Source organism: Sinocyclocheilus grahami, unplaced genomic scaffold (genome assembly GCF_001515645.1).
Source record: "Sinocyclocheilus grahami isolate Dianchi unplaced genomic scaffold, SAMN03320097.WGS_v1.1 scaffold940.1, whole genome shotgun sequence".
Lineage (NCBI taxonomy): Eukaryota > Metazoa > Chordata > Actinopteri > Cypriniformes > Cyprinidae > Sinocyclocheilus > Sinocyclocheilus grahami.
This window is the reverse complement of record NW_015506119.1, coordinates 464,626-486,219: the sequence shown is the minus strand read 5'-3', so window position 1 is coordinate 486,219 and position 21,594 is coordinate 464,626. Positions and strand designations below refer to the sequence as shown.

Genomic DNA, 21,594 nt, shown 5'->3' with positions numbered 1-21,594 from the left:
GGAGGTTTATTCCGTTTCACTGCATCTCATATGTTTTTCAAGGCAATCTGTGATGGGCGATTCGGCTCTTTGTATTAAGCAATGCATAAATATGTGATGCTGTTTTGTTCATAATTGTTTATACAATTTATGAAATTATGTTTGATTTATATGAGTTAATTTAGACGTAATGCACGTTTTTCTTTTTATAGACGGTTATTTCCTTTGCGTTGGCAATTTAATGCACTGCATTATTTTGCTCATTGCGCCCTCCTGTGGCTTCGGGAGAAAAGCCAAAAGTTTCTTTCAGACCTATTAATCTGCATATAAAACATTAGAAATTAAATATTTGTTTAATTTGTTCGTCTCAATAAATTGGGTTAATTTAAAAATACAGTGGTTAAATTTAAAAGTTTTTTTTTCTATTGCTCTTTGTTTTTAAAAAGGTTATAAAAAATGTCAATAATTATCAATACCGAACGATATGAAACATTATATCGTTGATCAATTTTTTAGCTATATCGCCCAGCCCTATGACAATGTTAATGTATTTGGTCTTGGCAGAATAGATCTCCTATGCTGCTGCTGCTGCGGCAGAGCAAGCACCAAGACTTGCTACTGCCAATACATCCACAACATGCTGCTGTGAGCATGTAAGAAATATTGCTGCTGCAAATATAGCATATATGAAATAACCCACCACAAAGCAGAAGACATAGAAGGGACATACAAGCTAAATAAGAACAAAACACCCCCCAACAAGCAGATCTATCGCCAAGACATATGTACTGCTGCTGCTCCGAAGAGCCATGTGAACCGCATGTATTACTATCTATGTGTGCCTGGGCTACCACGCCGACCGGCTTAATGCTAGTCGCCTATGGCTATGTGTGCCTGCCTGCCTGGGCTACCACGCCAACCGTCTTAACACTAGTAGCCTATGACTATGTGAGCCTTGGCTACCATGCCGACCAGCTTAACAATAGTGGCCTATGACTATGTGAGGTTTGGCTACCATGCCGACCGGCTTAACAATAGTGGCCTATGATTATGTGAGCCTGGGCTACCATGCCAACTGGCTTAACTATAATTAGACACGTACTATGTGTAATGTTTAATTAATAAAATGGATATACGTTGCAATCCGATAGATAAGACCCCAGCACCCACCTGAGCAAATATCATAATTTAGTCATTTGATAACTGCTGTTAACTTTCTCCACTTCATCAGTCCCAGCGGCAGCGTAACAGCTTGTTAATTCATGTTCATTCCATGATGAGACGGACAAAGTTAGCCGATGCATGCCATTTTACTCTCTCATGCAGATAAAAGTTGTCAGAGTTACAGTGCACAAAAATCCCCTGGGTGGACTGACCTGAATGAACTGAAATAAAAGCAGAATATAAATGTTCTTTCCCCATTTTCTGAATTACACAGCACAGCGAGAGCACACGTCGCACGAGCACATTTCTACAAAATACACTACCCATAATGCATTTCACTCGGGACTACAACAGCCATAGATAGTGATCTTCAGCGTCTCCCGCAACACTGTCATTGATATGACTGCGATAAGCGCGTGCTTCTGTCGTTGCGTGCAGCTGAAAACAACCACACACTCATCACAATGAAAACATCAACCTTAGAATAACGAAAGTGAACACAGGGATAATCGCCAATGTATATGGCGAACCCCCGTTGAAATGCATACACAAGAATGCTTAAATTTAATTTAACCTGTTTCATGTCCGTTACTATCGGCGTGTCCTCAGAGCAATTACATATGCTCTAAACTGCGTTTTGCTCCAGCTGTATAAACACAGATGCTAAATGCTGCTGCTAATATGCTTAATATTTCACTCCTGCATTCAATGCAAACTGCTAACATGACACTTAGTTTAAACTTGATTATGGTTGCTCATTTTTTAATTCAATTAGGCAGACCACACAATGCACACAGCGATGTGGATTAGAAGAGCATTCACTTATCTTAGATGTTGATTTTGTTGTTCTGAAGCAAGCTGCAACTGCTACAGCAAGCACTAGTCATAAATTTGAATGTTGAGCAGCGAGCTCATTGGCTACCGATCATATGTGCCATGTGATAATGATGTCATTAGGTCAGATTGAGTTAGACTTATCGGAGTGCGTCATCTACACTGTAAAAAATAAGTGTAATTTTAACCGTAAAATTTTGTAAAAACGCTACGGAAAAAAAACAGTTCATAGGTTAACAGTAAGTTGCCAAAATTATTTTGTAAAAACTACAGATTTTTTTTTACAGTGTAGAGTTTCATGCCAGATCTCTGTATATTTAACATATTACATATTTACATATCATGAAACATATAAGTTTGTAATGAAGGAATATTCCTATAAGCCTATATTGTATGGAAGGTTGGAACAGAATTCTGTAGCAAAGTCTGATTTGATGTCTGTTGTTTTATTACAAATATATATTTATAATGAAAGGTATGCTTATAAAACATACACCTGTTTCAGTGTCTTCAGCGTTTTTATAGAGGTATTCTCTCTTAAACCCTTTAAAAGCACTAGAATGAGAGAAGAAATCTCAGGAGAGCCAATGTTCCACTGGATGGAAGAGGAAGATAGGTTAGTGTTTTACCAGATAGACATTGGGCTCAAACATCAACTACAATTCTGAGCACTGATCAGCCATTCCAGTTCATTGCATTTTTCATTGGAAGAGTTTGCTATACAGGGAGATAAAACATTTATGGTGCAATTTGTGTCTGTTTCGCCAGACTAAACAAACAAAACGGAGACAGATTGAATGGCTGCAATACCATGGGCACAATCTATCCAATGCTCAAGTTGTCCATAATTTTCATTGATGTCACCAGCTTGTTTGGATGATTTGGCTGTCAGTAAATTCAAATGACCCATTTGTGAGAGTCTCTTCCTGCTTTTAGAAGTCCACAGGCCGTATCATCATAGTGGTCATGGTCGCCATCCAGCTTGGTCCTTTCCAGTAGTACCACTTTATACTGTTATAACGTATCACATTGGAGCTTCCAGAATAGTATATCCCATTGAGATTGGAAGGACCACAAGCTTCAAACCACCACCCTACAGGGACAAACGGCAGGTAATTTCAGTTATTTTTGGATTGGTTTAAATTTCTTTCATTAATATTTAAGAGGTCATATCAATCAGATTTTCCTTGATCTTATGAAATAAAAAATATCTTTAGTTTGAGTGAATTTTGTTATGAGCATGATATGTGTGTGTGTGTGCGTGCGTGCATGTGTTTTAAAGCTTTATTTATTTATTTTTCACTTTTAGTAATATTTGTATTTCAATGTCAACTCACTTTAATTCAGTTAGCTGCCAAGGCAACATTCCTATGTTTTTCATATTATATCTATATTTTAAAATATTAGTCTATATATTAAAATATTTTATTTCAGCTTTTCTTTCAATTAACAGTTTTAGTTAAAGAAAAATTCATCCAAAAATGAAAATTTGCTGAAAATGTACTAGCCCTCAGGCCATCCAAGATGTAGATGAGTTTGTTTCTTCATCGGCACAAATTTAGAGAAATTTAGCATCACTTGCTCACCAAACGGTCCTCTGACTGAATGGGTGCTCTCAGAATGACAGTTCAAATAGCTGATAAAAACATCACAGTAATTCAAAAGTAATCCACATTTCTCCAGTCACCATTATTGTGATGTTTCTTATCGTTTGTTTGGACTCTCATTCTGATGGCACCCATTCACTGCAGAGAATCCATTAGCGAGCAAGTGATGTAATGCAAAACTTCTCCTAAAGAAAAACTGATCTACATCTTGGATTGCCTGAGGGTGAGTACATTTTCAGCACATTTTAAATTTTGGGTGAACTATTCCTTTTAATAATAACAACACTGAATATTGGCTTTGTAAATTCAGGCTCTGTCAGAGGGAATCTGCACAGGACTCTGCAGAGGTGCATCACACTGACTTAACATTGAGATAAAATAGCAGACATGCTTCACGTTTGATCAAATATTTTTACACAACCTTCTACTGTTTTGATTTATTGTAAGCAGCACACAAGGGATGGATTCATGGATGTTTTGTGAGTTACCTTTACCTGTTGGGGGTAAGGAGGGAGCTTGGTTCCAGCAACTCTGATCTGTGGCTCTTCTTAACTTTACTAAAGAGTGTCCAAAGTTTGTTTTTAACAAGGTCCCTGATCACATCAACCCAACCTTCAGAGTTTGTGCAGCACATTTCAGTGAGGATTGTTTTGTGGTTCTGTCAGGGTGTAATGCAGGCTTTGGAAAAATGTTGCTGCCAAAGTATAAGGCACCACCAACTGTATTGAACCCAACAGCAAACCTACATTACCTGACTAACACTAGTGGACCTTTGGGTGGGGGAATAAAATGGACAAAAAATGTATGATATGTCCCTTTTGATACAACGGCAGAAACACTAAAAAATCATCAATCACAATAAATATCATTATTTAAGTCAAGTAAATGTGAACTGCTGATTTAATTAACATACTCTACCACTACTTTCTCAGTTGCCATTGAAATACCTGATATTTTAACATTATTGTAGTTCTTATCTTGGGTGATGTTAGAAAATTGTTTTTCATTATATGCAATTTAATAATTACATACACTGTTAGAAAGAATGTAAATGTGATACCTCCTGTGGCCATCTGAGCACACTTGCAGCTGCACTGATCATTGTCCTGATCTTTAGTGCTGAACAGAGTTCCTGAGTGGGTAAGACTACTGGTGCGTCCAGCTGTACCACTGAAACCACTTGCATGGAGACTGAAGAAAAAAAGAAACATATGGATGGATACAGAATATATAATACACAAACCATGGTTTTTAATGTTTTATGCTGCAGACTCCCAAATATGGTGATCCCCTTGTGAGGGACCCCCATATATAAATATAAAGGCAAATATATATATATGATACCCTTAAAAAGTTTGGGTTCGTATGATTTTTTTTGATGATTTATTTATTTTAATAAATACTTCTATTAAACACGGATCTGTTAAATGAAAATGAAAGTAAAGATATTTATAATGTTTATCTTTTGAACTTTCAATTCATCAAACAATACTGAAAAAAATTACCACCATTTCCACAAAAACAGCACAACTGTTTTCAAGATTGATAATAATAATAAATGTTTCTTGAGCAGAAAATCACTGTATTAGAATGATTTCTGAAAGATAATTTGACACTGAAGTAATGACTGCTGAATAATATTCAGCTTTGCCATCACAGGAATAAATCGGAGTAAAAAAAGTATAATATTCAAATAAAGAAAATAAATAGGCTTCTTTCAAAAAAAATAAAAAATAAATCCTACCACCCCAAACCTTTGAGCAGTATTTTCATTATAAAGCTTACGGTGTAAAAAATTACATTTTATGTTTAAAATATTATCTGGATTTTTTAAGTTGACAATGTATTTTTTTTAATCTATTTTGTCTAATTAAAATAAAATAATTTGATTGATCTCCAACCAGTGACAAATGTATAATGAAACTGTAATATTTCAATTGTATTATTATTATTAATATTATTATTATTGTTGTTGTTGTTATTTCACAAAAGTTCTCCCAGACCCCTATAGCACCCTCAAGGTCCCCTGGGGATGTAACCCTCTGAAAATCAATACTTGTACAATAAATATTTGCATAAACATTCCTATCATGCGGTCTTAGTACTAAATCTACCCCTAAAATGTCTATGGCAATCTATGGCTAAAGGTGTGCCAGGAAACTTTGCTACTACCACCTTCTCTTTTTTGCCACTCCTTGTATGTTGAGTTCCAGCATTAGCTTGCTTAAGCCCCGACACATATCCTGTTTTAGATAAATTAACTTAAATACTATACACAAAGGATCACTTTAACTGCACTCTCTTTTTATTTTATTTTTACATAATCAGATGAAAGCGTCTACATTTATTACATCCACTGTTAACCCCAGTAATTGGACAGGCTGTGAGCCTGTATAAGATATTCCTAAGTGATTTATCTTTTCCTCTTTCTTATTAATGTGACTCATTAATGTGTATTCCAAAGATATTTGGCCTCCATTATCCACAATCCATTGTTGATGATGTCTCACCAGGAAGAATTGCGAACACACTGTGCCAGAGAAAGGACCACACAGCTAGGAGCTGCAGGAGATTGTGTTGGCATCAAAACATTTTTGAACCATAGGTTGCTTGGCTGGTTAATCCCAAACGGGCCCAACACCCTCGAGACCATGCCAGGATTCTCAGCGCGCTAATAAAACGCACTCTTACCATATGAGGTAAACTAGAAAACAAACATGGTGGGATTTGGCAAGTGTTGTTCCGCAATTTCTCTACCTGTTTACACGCACATAAACACGCATTGGCATTTCCATCTGATACCACTGCTACAACACTCTCCCATTCTATAGCTGTATTCCAAATCATTTATTTTGAGTTAAATTTAATATTTTTGGTTCTGGTTCATTCACTGTTTAAGTATGCCCACAAGCAATGCTGCATGTTTAATTGCATCCCTTAAGAGAGGTGTGAGATTTGTTTAACTCGGCAGTTTTCTGACAAAGCCTCATGCTTGAAATTGTTTGCCCTGTTTCTCTTTTGTAGGCAGATCTGCTCCTGGGATCGGCAGACCAGAAGCAATAATGATGCTGGGAGAAATGCTGGTTTACCCTAAATGTAGCTCATCATTTTGACTTGTGGACATAATCACACAAGTGTCTCTTATCCCAGGAAAATGACAAAGACAAGCCAAAAAAAAAATTTAATGTGTCAATAATATGCTGAAAATGTGATTCACATTGCAAATCTGAATGCAAATCAAGTCTTAATCAGATTCTGAACTCTGAACAATTAGATACTGAACATATTCTACTTAAATGACACAATGTATAAAAATAAACAGCATTACTCCCACCAGTTCAATTCAGTCTGGCTTTGACTAATACACAGAATAAAACACGGTTATGATGAAAAACCCAAAATACTAGGGATTTTATCTTCTGCTTGCTTTTCCAAAGTCACTTGTATCCACATAGGCATCATTTACAATGGAGACTGGTAGGATGTGTTCGCCATGGCCGATTTTATCCCCTGCACTTTATGAAATAGCTCACGTCTGGGGTGCTAATACTAGGAAGCATCTTCAAATGCTGAGCAGGAGTTTTAAATTTGTGAGAGGCTATTATAATGAGACTGGCAATGGAATTCATCATTTTTAATGTTTTGTTGAGTGATTGTTGCAGTTGCGATCAGTGGCGGAAAGCATTTGGCGGGAATGTTCTCTACCACACTGCCTTCCCTTTCACTTTCCACTGCTTGTTATCCGTTGCAGTTAAATCACAAAACAAAATGCAACCAAATGTTTTTCTGTTGATGATTTTGGTTTACTCAAATGAAAGGTTATATAAGAGAACCCCTCATACTTAAAGCAAAAACACTGCCATTAGACCAATCATATCTGAGCCGAAGTTGGTTGGAAAAATGATTGAAATAACTGTGTAAAAACAGCCACTCAACGTGCTGTTGAAATTGGTTTAAAAGATTTTTAAGTTGTTTTTTGGTAATAGGAAAAGCCTATAGATCAGATCAATACATCACTGAGACTATTTATCAAAGTAAAAATAAAACATTATATTATTTGCACATAACCTAATTATATAAATGTTCATGAGCTAATTGTAAACCTTCACTGTGTGTGCACCCCCCCAAATTGTTCCCACAACTTTTGGAAGCAAAGTGGCGCCCATTTGTATGCATCACAACATCTAGAGTCAAGAGAACAAGGAACATTTTGGTACCTGTATTTCTTATCCTCTCCATCTGTGTAGAAATGGTCATATTGAGAATAAGCCTGCTGTCCCTCGGCGTCTTTGAGGTGGACCTGGAGAGTGTAGTCTTTTGAAGTTGTAAGCAGGTGGATGGCATCATTTCCTAACCAGTGTTCTCCCGATGGATCTCCAAATCCCTACGTCATATGTGAAGAAAAGACAAAAATGTTGCTTTATATACACATCTCATTTTAACAATCTCATTTTGACAATTTACTTAGAGACTATTTTCACTCAAACTGCAGGTAAAAGTACAAAGAATTAAATTAAATTATATTTTCTTTTAAAATGTACTTTTTTTTTTTACTTTGAAAAATCATTATTTACACTGTACAGGAAGTATGTAGTTCATATTATTTGTGAATGCCTAATTTTTAGATCCAACTATAAGCTTTGAGTGCGATTAAATATTCAAATTTTTGCGGCTAGACTGTATGTGACTACCAGACAGGATGTGATGTATTATTATAACCAAAACTAAGAGCGTGAGGTGTAAATTACCAGTATTTTTGTATTCTGTAAAACAGACAATTATGAATAAGTATGTCTGAAATGCTTATTAAGTATTACATAATTATTTACACTGATAGCAGAAGAGTTCCTTTTCACATACTAGTAAACGTTTCACAAGACCTCCTGTAACCACAGGAAAATGCTGCATTTCCATTTGTTTGGACCAGCAAATGAGACGGCACATTTGAACACTGTGAGATGTGGTAGTGCAGTTGGGAATTTAAATGCTTCAATGCACACGTTATCAACAATCTACAGGGGCTCCCCATTCCTACGCTCCATCTGGGGCCAAATATTTATCATTCACTTGTAAAAACATTTTTCTTGGAAAACAACAAGGAAAAGAGAAAACAAAACTTGTATGGTTCTGACGCACTCCCAGAGCAGCCATAGCAATTTGTCTGTTGGAGTGGCCCAGGTGAGATGAATTACCACTGTTTTTGCATTTAAAACTCAATAGTTTCCAAACAAATCAGCTCTCCAGGGAGTTGTTACTTTTATAGGTATAAAACACTGATTTTAAGCGACCATTATAACAATATGCGCTCTCCTCATATTCTATAAATTCTTTTAAATAATGGACGCAGTGCGTGAATTATGACGTCCTACTTAAATTATAATGTCTTTTCTTATCTTTCCTCTTCAAATGACCCTGTGACCGAATTAATATATACTTATTGTCCCAGATAGGGAGGGAATGCAGGTGTAACAACATAGGGAGACATGGGAATGCAGACACGGCCAATCAGAATTCTCTTCCTTGAAGAAAGGTCAATGGGGTCACCAACGCATCAGTATTCTATGGCTATACACATCAGACACCACACATGAGTTAGAGTTTCTCCATCAGAGCAGGTTAAATATGTGTTTTAAATGTTAGGCGCCTCAGATTAATGGTAGCAGAAGTGTACATAAATCAAGAAATCTCAATAAGAGATAGACAGGCCCACATGTAAATTATACAGTATGTCTTCATTAAAGGAGTGATCATACTTCATTGCCTAAAGCAAAATCAAGAAAATTATTTTTAAGCAATCTGTAATGATGACGCAAAGTCCTCCTTCAGCTAGGTACTTTACAATATTCAACTTGTCAGATATGATGCATGGCGATATGTGCATTTTTACAAAACATGACTGATATTGTGAAATTTACCAGATGGGTTTTTTATTTTATTTCAATCTTTCTCAAGATAGTAAATATATGAAGACCTGCTTAATGCAGATGTCTGTGATAAAATAAATGATCAGAGATCAAAAATTGTATTTAATAGAATTTGAAGCCAAACTATGGAAAGTTACCACACTTGCTCCTAAAGATATACCGTATACAGTTAAATGGATTAAATGTGTAAAATGCTCTAATTGAGTGTTGGACAAGTTGTTCCTACCAGTTTGTAATCATTCCAGGCCAGGTTAAAATCGACCGATCCGTCATAGCGATGCTGAAAGACAGTCCAGCCTCCCCCTTTAGTTTTCATGTCACAGAATACCTAGTCAGAAACAACCATAAAGAAACACATGCATGCAATATAAATATATCTTGTTATTTTATACTTTTTATACATTTTATACCAACAGAGACTGAGAGATAACAATTGTATGATCTACCTAGGGAACTAAACGAAACATTCCTTTTCTTTTCAGATAATATTTGTGAGAAAACTACAAAACTATTTGATGAAAAATGCTGCGAGACTCTTTGCAGGTGCTATATTGTATTAAGTTAATTTTCCGCGATTTCATTACAATAATATTATAGTCCAAATTTGGCAAATACTCTTACACTATTCAGAACATAAGTGGCGGTTTTGATATTTGACTGCTCAAACTGTTTTGAATAAGGACCTTTCTTATCTCTGTGGGTTACACTGACAAAATAAACTGATAACTGAAATTGTAGAATATGAACTTTAAAAAAATGTTGCCCACAATCCTTTTAAATGCACATGGGGGCGAGACTGCTTCACAAACCACCACATTTGGACCGCCGATGCAGGACATTCTGTTCTTGTCCACAGTGAGATGGTAGGTCTTCAGGCTATATGAGTACTCTGCTGGGTTTGTATTTAGCTATTGAATTTGGTTAACCACTGTGCAATAAACTTGCCAATGATTAATTGTACCAATTTTAACCATACAGTACAAACAAAGTCTCATGCAGACATTTTTGGAACATGAGCACACTGGTCAGTTTCCACTGAATCTTTTACTAACCATTGATTTGGTATTGAACACAAAACAACTTAATAATTTACTGTTTTGTGGCAAAAACAGCAAATTAGTATGAGCTATGAGCAGCAAAATAAAATAATAAAAGGCAAATTCATTGAATTCCATCATCCGAATCTATCAAAACTAATTAAAGCCAATCCCATAAAGGATTTTATTCTGAAATATTACATATTTCTAACCTGTGGGTGTCAAGTGAAAACATTCCAAGTAAATATCCTCTGTATGATTTTTCTCCAATTTTCCCAGCTGTTTTTGAGAAGAATTAAGCTTAAGGAGAAGGCAAAAAGCAATAAGTTCTTCTTGGCAAAAACAAAAAGTGGGATAATGCACATTTTCATCCCTTGGCGGGACCAGCTCATTTAGCAACACATGAGACTGCCCATCGTGAAACTTTAAACGGCTAATCAGGGTTTAAAGACAAAGCACATGCATTAATGACATCTGTAGAGAGGTTGCTTTTGGAGAGTATGAATTGATTTCATTCTTATTCGGCACAATATATCCTTCTATTTGCATAACAGATGTAAGGGAGTATTTTCTTCTTCTAAAACTTTAGCTTGTCTCTGACAGCAAAAACCTATTTGAAACTTTCACAGTAATGTTTTAATAAATGAGCATCACCGGTCAAGATTTTCCAAAGGAACCATTTGTTATCAATAAGCTTCAATCAGCACTGATCAATATCCCTCATAAATATGTTAATTTGTATCATTATGCAAACAAAGTGAGGTAGAAAAAAAGAGAAAGTTGAACTCTAAATGAAAAGAGCCACCCAGTGTGCTTCTCTGGGGGGTGGCACAGAATGAAAGGGTGGTGATACTACATATACCAGCTCGCTCTCACTTTCTGCCTTAAACCCTGTGTTGGCAGGAAGCTCCCAAATCTTTGCCAAACACCTGGCTCCTATGCCCACAGGAAATGGAGGGGAAGACGAATGAGTGCACAGGAAAATAATGAATAAAAAAAACAATATTAGCCACATTTTTAAAATGTTCATCACCCCAAGAGCATGCCAGAAATTAGATTTGACTCTGGAAGTCAAAGGCAAAACACAAACCTTTAGGGGTTTTCTTGTGGTTCAGTAGGGCAAGATTTTGAAATAAATATGGGTGCATATTCTCAGTTAGATGCACCGACAATTGGCCTGAAGGAAATGTTTCTCTAACTTCTTGATTTGGTTTTCTGATCCACATGACATTTTCATCTTAGCCTTTTTTCGAAGACGTACTAAAATTGCAGTATATTAAAACATTTTGTCCTTCCAGGTTATAATTTAGTCTTTAAAAAACAAATGTGAGGAGAGCTCAGTTTCTTCAAGATACATGCCAAGATTCATGCTTTACAAAATGGTTTTGTTTTGTATGCAGTCTGTATTTTTTTTTTTTTTATTATATATAAATAGAATTCGGTCACACTTTATTTTAAGATCCAATTCTCGCTATTAACAAACCATTAACTATGACTTTTGCCTCAGTAAACTCCTAATTTGCTGCTTATTAATAGCTAGTAAAGTAGTTGCTAAGTTTAGGTATTTGGTAGGATTAGGGATGTAGAATATGGTCATGCAGAATGTGTGCTTTATAAGTACTAATACACAGCCAATATGTTAATAATAGGCATGCTAATAAGCAACTAGTTATTAGTGAGAATTGGTCCCTACACTAAAGTGTTACCTAGAATTTCATCAAAGTGATACTTTGGTTGAAATGGTTACAAACTACAAACCTTAGTTTTCTGGGTGGAGTTAGGAAGATGAATGCTGTATATCCCACTTTCTGTAACTCCAGATTTGAATATCTCAGCACAGTCTCTGAACTTCAACATCTCCTTTTCAACTGAAGTGGAAATATCTGGAAATACACAGGGTAGTATTAGGCTTGAGAAAAAGAAATAAAAGTATACCCAGGTCCTATTTTGATTGGTTTAATCAATATTGATTTACACTGCAATCTTCTTGGAAAATTGCTTGACAGACCACTTCTGGGAATTTAAGCAGTTGCCCAGTTTAGAGAGACTCTTTTGTTCCCACTGAGCTGGTCGTATGCAGCTTAGCCTTTGATAATGTGAATTTGGCACTAACCGTTACAGTGAGTGACCATAGCCAGTAGCTGCTGCACTGTGTCAGTGAGTGTGGCCTGCTGTCGTTGGAGCAGTGTACTGTTATGAGTGGAGCTGGCCAGTTCTCCCTCCAGCAGGCTGACCAGGTGATTCTGTCTGTCAAGCAGTTCCAACAGCTGCTGTTTCTCCTGCTGGATGGCCTGAAGCTCTCTGCTGTGCCTGGCCTCCATGGCAGCAAAACGCTGTTCCAGATAGCTGAGAAGAAATAGGTTGGTTCATATATGGTCTTGCTATTTGCATATTACAAGCTCAACACTTTTAGAAAACTATTTATACATTTCTGATATAACAGTCCAACAGCACTGAGATTTTTCACTGTTTGTATCACTCCAACTGTCTGTGTTCCAGATAGACTGTCAGTCGGTGCATTAGTTGTGGGAATTTTGTCTGGAGGATACATCAATACACCTTTAAGGCTGGAATACATTACATGATATTTACACAGATTTTTGCCACAATTTAGAGTCTGTGCTACTTGCTAAAAGTCAAAAAGTCCAATTTTAACATTTGTGTAGTGTACTCCAGCTTAAAACTAGTCTTAAAGCCGAGATTTCGAAGCGCACATCTGGACATTTTACTATCCCATTAAGCCACAGGATAGGAGTTGTGAATAAAGTGACATAACTGAGTCACATGACAATGACAACATGACAGATGTAGTAGTTTTAATTACACTACACACTTTGTTACTATATAGAACATAATTTGTTAACATACTTTGTTTACCTACTCAGACAATATGCACACAGTACTTCACTCAATCAATTCGTTGCAACACTGATTCATTCAGGAAGCAAAGGCCACTATGTGCTCAGAGAGGAAATAGAACTGGAACTATTATAGAAACAGAACAATACTGTGTCTATAATGTAAGTTTCTCAATATTAACTTCTTGCTTGTTGACCTTTTGTATACAATTGTATCACCAAATGAACACTAAACTGCATAACAAAATTAAATTGTTGCACCTCAGGTTATTCAGCGTGATCGCTTTCATACTAATACATACAAATACATTCTTTAGACAATGAATGCATGTGTAAATGCATTAGCATTTAAAATGTAAATATGTATATGTACAGTATGAACAACTTTAGAGATGCATAAATCTTTATGAACCTTTTGAAGACTAGCCAGACCTGAAATGGTTGTAACCTTTGCCACAAGTGATTGAGTTCAGTCAAAGTCCCTATGGTTCAAAATATTAAGAAGAAGATTGAATCATTTTACTGGCTTGATCTCATTCAGAGAAAAAAACTCACTTTTATTCAAATCACTTTGTTAATTTCTTTAATTTGAGCGGAGTTAAATTAAATTACTATGGTTAATTTTCAATAGCTAAGTTCCCTGAACACATTCAAATATGATACCATAGTGATATTCTCATTTATCAGTAAATGATGAAAGCCTTTTTAATAGCAAATGTATTTATTAAGGAATGATTATGTTTTACCATTTGTATTACTCTAGCAGGCTACAGTACGTGGACTGGAAGCACATAAATCGCGCCTTTAGACAATTGTTTTGTCTTACTATATTAAGCGTCATATCAAATCCTAATTTTTAATACTTCACTCTGTGTGTGAATTTCTGTTTGTTGGTTCATGCCACTCTCAGCACAGACAACACCCTTGAACAAGCCTCTCAGATTCCACATAACACACCTCTGTGAGCCTAAGAGGCTGGTAGACCTGTAAACACATGGCTACTGCTGCCATTCACAGATGGCTTCTCTATCAAAATCCAAATCAACACTCTGACAGGCTGTGTGAGCTGGCACCGTACCAAGCTCCAAATAAAGACAATAAATTCCACAGGCCTGATCTTTAGGAGTCCGACTAATGACTTTGCAGCAGTTTTTTATTGAAACGATCCACCCACACAGATTGAACAAGCTACTTTCAGCTAGTCGAAAGAAACATTCCCTAAATCTCTCTTTGCTTGCTGTATCCTTATAAAGAAGCTCTGCACTTGATTATACCATGTCATGTTGTCTGAAAATACACTAAATTGTTTTTAAGTTATCTAAATTTGTGGACATGAAAGATTGCTGTTGTTAAGCTGCAGCTTTATTGTAAAGCAGCTTGTCTCAAAATAAAATCCAATGATATTTCACTCCTCACTCTTAAAAATAAAGGTGCTTCACGATGCCATAGAAGAACCTTTTTGTCTGAATGGTTCCATAAAGAACCTTTAACATCTGAAGAACCTTTCTGTTTCACAAAAGGTTCTTTGTGGCGAAATACGGTTCTTCAGATTACAAAAAGGTAAGAAAGAGTTGGTTCTTTAAAGAACCTTTGACTGAATGGTTATTTGTGGAACCAAAAATGGTTCTTCTATGGCATCGCTTGAAGAACCTTTTGAAGCACCTTTATTTTTAAGAGTGCTGAATAGATTATCTTACGGTCCCATTTTCAGACAGAAAGTTTAAGTTTCCACAAAAAGATTGCATATTTTAATTTGGGTTAGCAGAAAGATGCATAATTACTGAGCCATACTTCCCTAAAGATGAAAATGCATTTCCTTTATTACTGGCTCTTGATAGCCAATTTACTGTAACAGAGTGCTGTTTTTTTGTGTCAAAGGTGCTTGCTGCTCTGCAGCATCATTGTTTATTTGAATGCAATTATAAAGTCATAAAAGAGATGTGAAACAGGTGATGCTTGTTTTATAACTTATTTTTTTAGTATATAAAATAGTAAACACCTGGAATAAACAGGAAGGTGAGATGATTTTGGGCTTGTTTACAGCTGATATTAAAGGGATAGTTCAGCCAAAAATTTAAATTATGTCATCGTTTACTCACCCTCATGTTGTTTCATAACCTGTATAATTATCTCTCTTCTGTAGCACAAAAAAAAGAGATATTTTCAGGAATGTTGGTAACCAAACATATTGTTTCCCATTGACTTCCACTGTATGGACAAAAAATACAATGGAAGTCAATGGGAACTGAAACTTCTTGCGTAATAAAATTCTTCTTTTGTGCCACGCACAAGAAAGAAATGCACACAGGTTTGGAATGACATGAGGATATGTAAATGGTGACAGTGCTCTTTTATCATTTACTCACTCTTGCTCATCTTCAAAACACAAATGAAGATATTTTTAAAGAAACCTAAGAGTTTCTGTATACTATATTTGATGTGCTCCATGAATGTGCATGCAATCCATGTTTAATACTAGATTTAAATACAGGAGGACATGAGGTCCAGTGGATTTTATTTTGTTTAAAAAGAAAAACTATATAAAAAGAAAGCTGTAAAGAGGCAACATGATCTAATTACTATTCATAGATATTATTGTGTGATGTGTAGTTCTAGGAGAGACACATTTTCATCTTTTTTAACAAACTTGTATGTATGAACAACTTCAGGTATAATATCACAGGTCTTTCGCATCTTGCAAACCGTTTGCCTTTGTATCCTGTGTCAAAAATACACATTGTAACAACTTTAGAGACAGCGTTCACGTACAGGAAGGTGAGAGAAATGAATAAGACGACTCTTATTTCCAGACGACTCACCTGTTTTTGTCATTGAGGCGGGAGACCTCCTGGGTTTGCTCTAAGAGCTGCTTCTCCAGCCGGCTGGTGCTCAGAGAGTATTCCAGCAGCTGGATCTCCAGACGACTGGTTTGGTTCAGCACCTGCAAACAGGCCCACATGACAGACAAGCGGAAAGAGAGATTACCTTTAAAATATTCAAAGACATGGGAGAATGATGGCGCTTTTCTTGTCCAACTACTATGGTTTTTTGTCTCTGCTTGAATGCAAATGTACAGGATTTCACTTTTTTTCCCAAGAAAATGCTGTAGTTAAATGTTGAAGGTAGTTCCAGATGTTTCCCTGCAACATTAAGTTTGCCAACTTTATCTGAGAACAATGTTTGAAGTAGCATTATACAGTATGTTAATTAGCTTTAATCAGGGTTAAAGTAATAGTTCACCCAAAAATGTAAATTCTGTCATTACCTTTATGTTGTTCCAAATCCAAATTTCTTTCTTCCGCAGAACACAAAAAGGAATAATCCATAGACTGTGCTGGTCACACTTTTCCATTCAATTACAATATACGTGGACTGAAGCTTTCAAGCTTCAAAGAGGATGCAAATGCGCCTTAAAAATGTCCATGTCCAAATTTTAAAAAGTCCATTAGTCTCATGCACTATATTCCAAACCATATGATAGTTTTGTGTTCAGAACATTGAAACATGTATTTACTCGCAATCTTCCTCTTAAATAAGCTGTAAACCACTGTGACCAAATCTTTTTATTCATTGAAATGATTCAACTCGAAAGAATGTTGACAAATTGGACAGGTCCTATTCATTGTAGCTGCATAAAAAGACTTCAAAATCTCTCCTTTTGTGCACCACAGAAGAAAGAAAGTTATGGATTTGGAGCGACATGAGGGTTAGAAAATCATGACAGATGGTTCGTTTCTGGATGAACTGTTTCTTTACGTTTGTGAAGCACTAATCAAGTGATCCAAACACTCCAAAAGTCACACATAGATCAGCAGTGATTATCCCATCATGCCCATTTCTTCAAACAGCTACATGTTTTTTCAAGCAGCTCAAACACAGCAAACATACTGTAAGCCCTGACAAAAGCAGCCCAATATTTTTTCAGGCTGCACTATGATGTTCAATGAACTTCTAATGGTAAAAAATGAAGGCAAAACATAGCAGTGTGAAGCAATCACTCTTTGAGAGGATAAACACTATGGATGTTTTAGTTTGGCTAGACTTCACTGTCTCTCGGATTCTTTTCCAACGCTACTCTGCATGGCCACTTAACCTTGCTTCTGTTGGCCATGAATTCAGATGAGTGAAAAACCAAACACACACACACACACACACACACACACACACATGTGATGCATTGAGGCCTAATTTTGTGAACTCACTTACTGCACAAGATTAAAAATTCTCAGCCATTGAGCTCCAAGAATTTAATTCGATTGTGAGCCACCAATACAAATTATTGGGCAGTTTTCTTATTATAATAGAGAATTTTGGACAAATGACGGCATGAGAAGTGCCCACTTTTCATGGCTGCTTGTCTTCATAATGTGGTTTAAGCAATTAGAGAAAAGCATTTCACAGCAAAGACAAACAGAAGCTGCAGTTAGAGCAGAGGTGCTATTTGTTTGTCTGGATGCTGTCAGTCTCATTTGATCAGTCTCACCTGTGTCTCCACATCTGTCAGTTTGCGTGTGTTTTCTGCTGATTGGCTTAGAAGATTGGTTCCGATCTCCAGAATGGTGGCTGTCTGAGTGTGAATGACATTCCGCTCCATCTCTGACCGCACGTTCTCCTGTATGTAGCTCTCCAGCTGTAAACATGGCACAAGACACATCAACAAACATACACCAACATCTCCAACTACTACGCTTGCTAGCGTCACAAGAGAACATAAGCTTGCATAGGCAGCATTAAAGCACGCTAACTTAAAAGTCTATTGTTTATGGATATATATATATATATAGCTGGGTTCAATTTCACTAGCCACGCACAGGCCTGATTACTGCCAGACCTGTTGAATGAAGAAATCACTTAAATAGAACCTGTCTGACAAAGTGACGCATGCTTAAAGAGCAACACATCATGCCGTGATCTAAAGAAATTCAAGAACAGATGAGAAACAAAATAGTTGACATGTATCTTCTTATCATTCTTAAGAACAGCAGGCAGTTGAACTGCTCAGGACCAACAAGGGACTCATGAACAACTATCACAAAAAAGAAAGATGTCGTGGATCATCCAGGAAACGACACACAGTATTAAGATTCAAACTTTTGAACGGGGTCATTTTTATAAATTCATATATATATATATATATATATATATATATATATATCATATTATGATCTGTGTGTAAAATATTGATCAATGTCAAGAGATGCCAAAAGGGGTAACACACTGATCCAACAAAACCAACAAAAGAAATCTGTCGGTGGTAGTTGGCATCTGTCAGTGCAGTGTGCATTAGCCTTTAGTGATAATGTTATATAATCTTGAAAAGTTATTGAGAAGTTTGCCAACAGGCCAAATCAGCACAAAAACAATCTATATGAAACGCATGGTCGGAAATCAACTCTAAAACAAGTACTGTACAATCAATCTTACTGACAATGCTCGACTCCCTTCGGACAAATGGACATCAGGGCACACTGTACAATACTAATGAGGCAATACATATATGCCGTCATCCATCTTCAGTGCCACTGTCCGCAACCAAACAGCATCCTACAGAGAGGCCATGACACTGTGTGCTTCATACCATATGCACAATACATGGTATCTTTCAGCCACAACTACTGTACCACCGAGCTGAAACACTGGTGTGAGTGCCCTTGGGTAAACAATATTTTGTTCACTCAGTTTAATTCCTCATTGGATGTTATATGAGGCTAGGCAAAAATAAATAAATAAATATCTTGACCATTTATGCGAACTATAAAATCGAGGCACCAAGCATCTGAGAGTTATAAACAGATCTCAGATTGATGTGGCCTTTTCATAAAATAACAAAAGGGAAGAGAAATCCTGTCATATCTTCACCATACCATATAATTTCAAAGTTTCTCCAAGGATGATTTTTTTTGCCAGTCTTTAAGTAGGTGAGCTTTGCAGCAAACTAAAGAAGCATTGATTAAACCACCTTTAATCTTGCTGTTCTGCCACTTAGTAATGAACATTCAAAGGGTTTTATTTTAGTTAAATAACGAGTCATAAAAACAGAACTGAAGTCCATTTGTATTTTTCCATTTCCTGGAAAATTTGATTTATTATTAAATGGGCCAAACACTCCAGACTCTCTGTGAAGCTTTACTGAAAACAATAAATGGGTCTACTCAAGGACAGTTGAGCAAGAATTATTTTATTGTGCAAGACTGAACTTTTTTTTTTTTTTTTATATACTCACCCCCATGATGTTTAAAAACTGTATGTTATTTTTCTCCCCATGGTACACACAAAAAGGTTTGGTAGAGAACATTCACATGCATCTTTTACATACATAGTGATCACACACTGTCAAGATCTAGAAACAAACTACAAAAGTAGTTTTGACATTTATGACATTTGGTTTTGAAACGCGTGAATCAATGATGTTTGCTGTTACTGACATCTAGCCTGCACTAATGGTGCCATATTTAGTATAGTAGGACTACATTACTTTTTAGTAGCTTTAAAGCCATGGAATTAAATGCATTCATGCATGCCAGGCATTCCAAGATGTAGATGAGTTTGTTTCTTCATTGGAACAGATTTTGGGGTGAACTTTTCCTTTAATTCACTTTTTCCTATGGTTCTCGTCTGTCTGTCTCTCACTCCCTTTGTTTTTCCTATCTTTTTTTAGCAGGACATGTCAGCGCATCTTGACTGCTTTAAACTGAGACAAAGGCTGCATACGCAAGCAGCAGATCTGTCATAGGAGATTATTTTGGATTAGAACGCAGTGTTAAGAACGGATGTTGGGAAGCCAAGAAACTGCAACTGCCTGTGTATATTTCACATCAAGACATGTTCTTGCCTGGAAGAAAGGTGATTTATTCACCTCTAAAACAAAAAAATATAAAGGCTTTTTGGTTTGTTGTGCCAGTACTATGACACAATAAGCTTGTTGTGATTTTTCTTGTTTGTTGTTCTCTCTTTTCTGAACAATGTCTGGATAAACATTTCGGTGCAAGGGGATTTGTGTTAATTGCTATGTTCATAATAGATTTAGTTTAGTTTTACACCCATGTATGAATCACATTCTATACTCAAACCATTCATGAAATTTGTGCCATCTGATTGTGCATGGAATACACACACACACATCAGCGTTCAAAATGGATCTGTAAGATATACAGTATATTATTTATATTTTAATACTTCTTTCAGCAAGGGCAGTTATTCGAAAGTGACAGTAAAGGCATTTATAACGGAAAAAAAAAGGTTTCTATTGTATAAAAATGTTGTTCTTTTAAACTCTCTATTCATCAAATTCTTGAATTGTTTTTAACACTGATAATAATAAGAAATGTTTCTAGAACACCAAATCAGCACATTAGAATGATTTCTGAAGGATCATGTGACACTGAAGACTGCAGTAACGGTTGCTGATAATTCATCTTTGCCATCACAAAAATAAATTACATTTATATAAAATAGTTATTTTAAACTGTAATATTTCACAATATAGCCTAACTGTTTTAAATTTATTTTTGATCAACTAAAGCCTGTAGGTGAGCATAAGGGCCTTCTTTCCTAGCCATGAAAAACATTTCCGACCCCAAACCTATTTTCTCTCTGTTGAATATTTGATTAATTTAAGTGTCTTCCTTTCTGAGGTAGTAAATGCTGGTGTTCATCGTTGTTTTCTACTCAGTTATGTATCTTGCAGATTTTTTTTTCAACTGTGATCCTAATTGAGATCTTAAATATTAATCAATCTTAAATATTAAGAACTTAAATTAAGTACTTTTTTCTAAGTAACTTTTCCTAAAGCATGTCTTGACTAGTTTTACCACTTTAAATTACTTTTGAAAGCTAAAGTTTAAAAATAGCTTCCCCAAGAGTTGCAAAAATGTAATCTCATTCTTTTACCACGTTGGCTTAAAGAACCAGACTACATCTCTCATATACTGTAAGTCTAATATGAATAGCAAAAATTCCAGGAAAGATAAGCTGCAAGCTGCTTTGATGAAGACCTAAAATTTGGAGAGGGTACTTGTTTTTGATCAAAATTTCTCATACATTTAACCTATGACAGCATAAACACCTCCTATTGACCACCCACAGGATGAATGTGATTCAACAGAAATCATGAATTCTGACATGTAATTCGACATGCTTGTCCTCTCGTTGGAATTTCATTGAAGAACATCCAGAATTAGCTCATATTTTC

At 36.0% G+C, this 21,594-nt stretch overlaps 1 protein-coding gene across 1 annotated transcript in view; it reads right to left on the bottom strand.

Annotated features, from left to right (window-relative positions):
• Positions 1 to 2,407: 2,407 nt before the first annotated feature.
• LOC107564496 (angiopoietin-2-like) overlaps positions 2,408 to 21,594 on the bottom strand; it is a 22,821-nt gene continuing 3,634 nt past the window's right edge. The window contains exons 2-9 of the mRNA XM_016249592.1: positions 17,887 to 18,033; positions 16,223 to 16,344; positions 12,659 to 12,891; positions 12,304 to 12,428; positions 9,735 to 9,836; positions 7,802 to 7,968; positions 4,645 to 4,775; positions 2,408 to 3,070 (exon numbers count right to left, since the gene is read on the bottom strand). Of these exons, the coding sequence (XP_016105078.1) occupies positions 2,910 to 3,070; positions 4,645 to 4,775; positions 7,802 to 7,968; positions 9,735 to 9,836; positions 12,304 to 12,428; positions 12,659 to 12,891; positions 16,223 to 16,344; positions 17,887 to 18,033 (1,188 nt within the window). The 3' untranslated portion in view covers positions 2,408 to 2,909. The remainder of the gene's footprint in view (positions 3,071 to 4,644; positions 4,776 to 7,801; positions 7,969 to 9,734; positions 9,837 to 12,303; positions 12,429 to 12,658; positions 12,892 to 16,222; positions 16,345 to 17,886; positions 18,034 to 21,594) is intronic.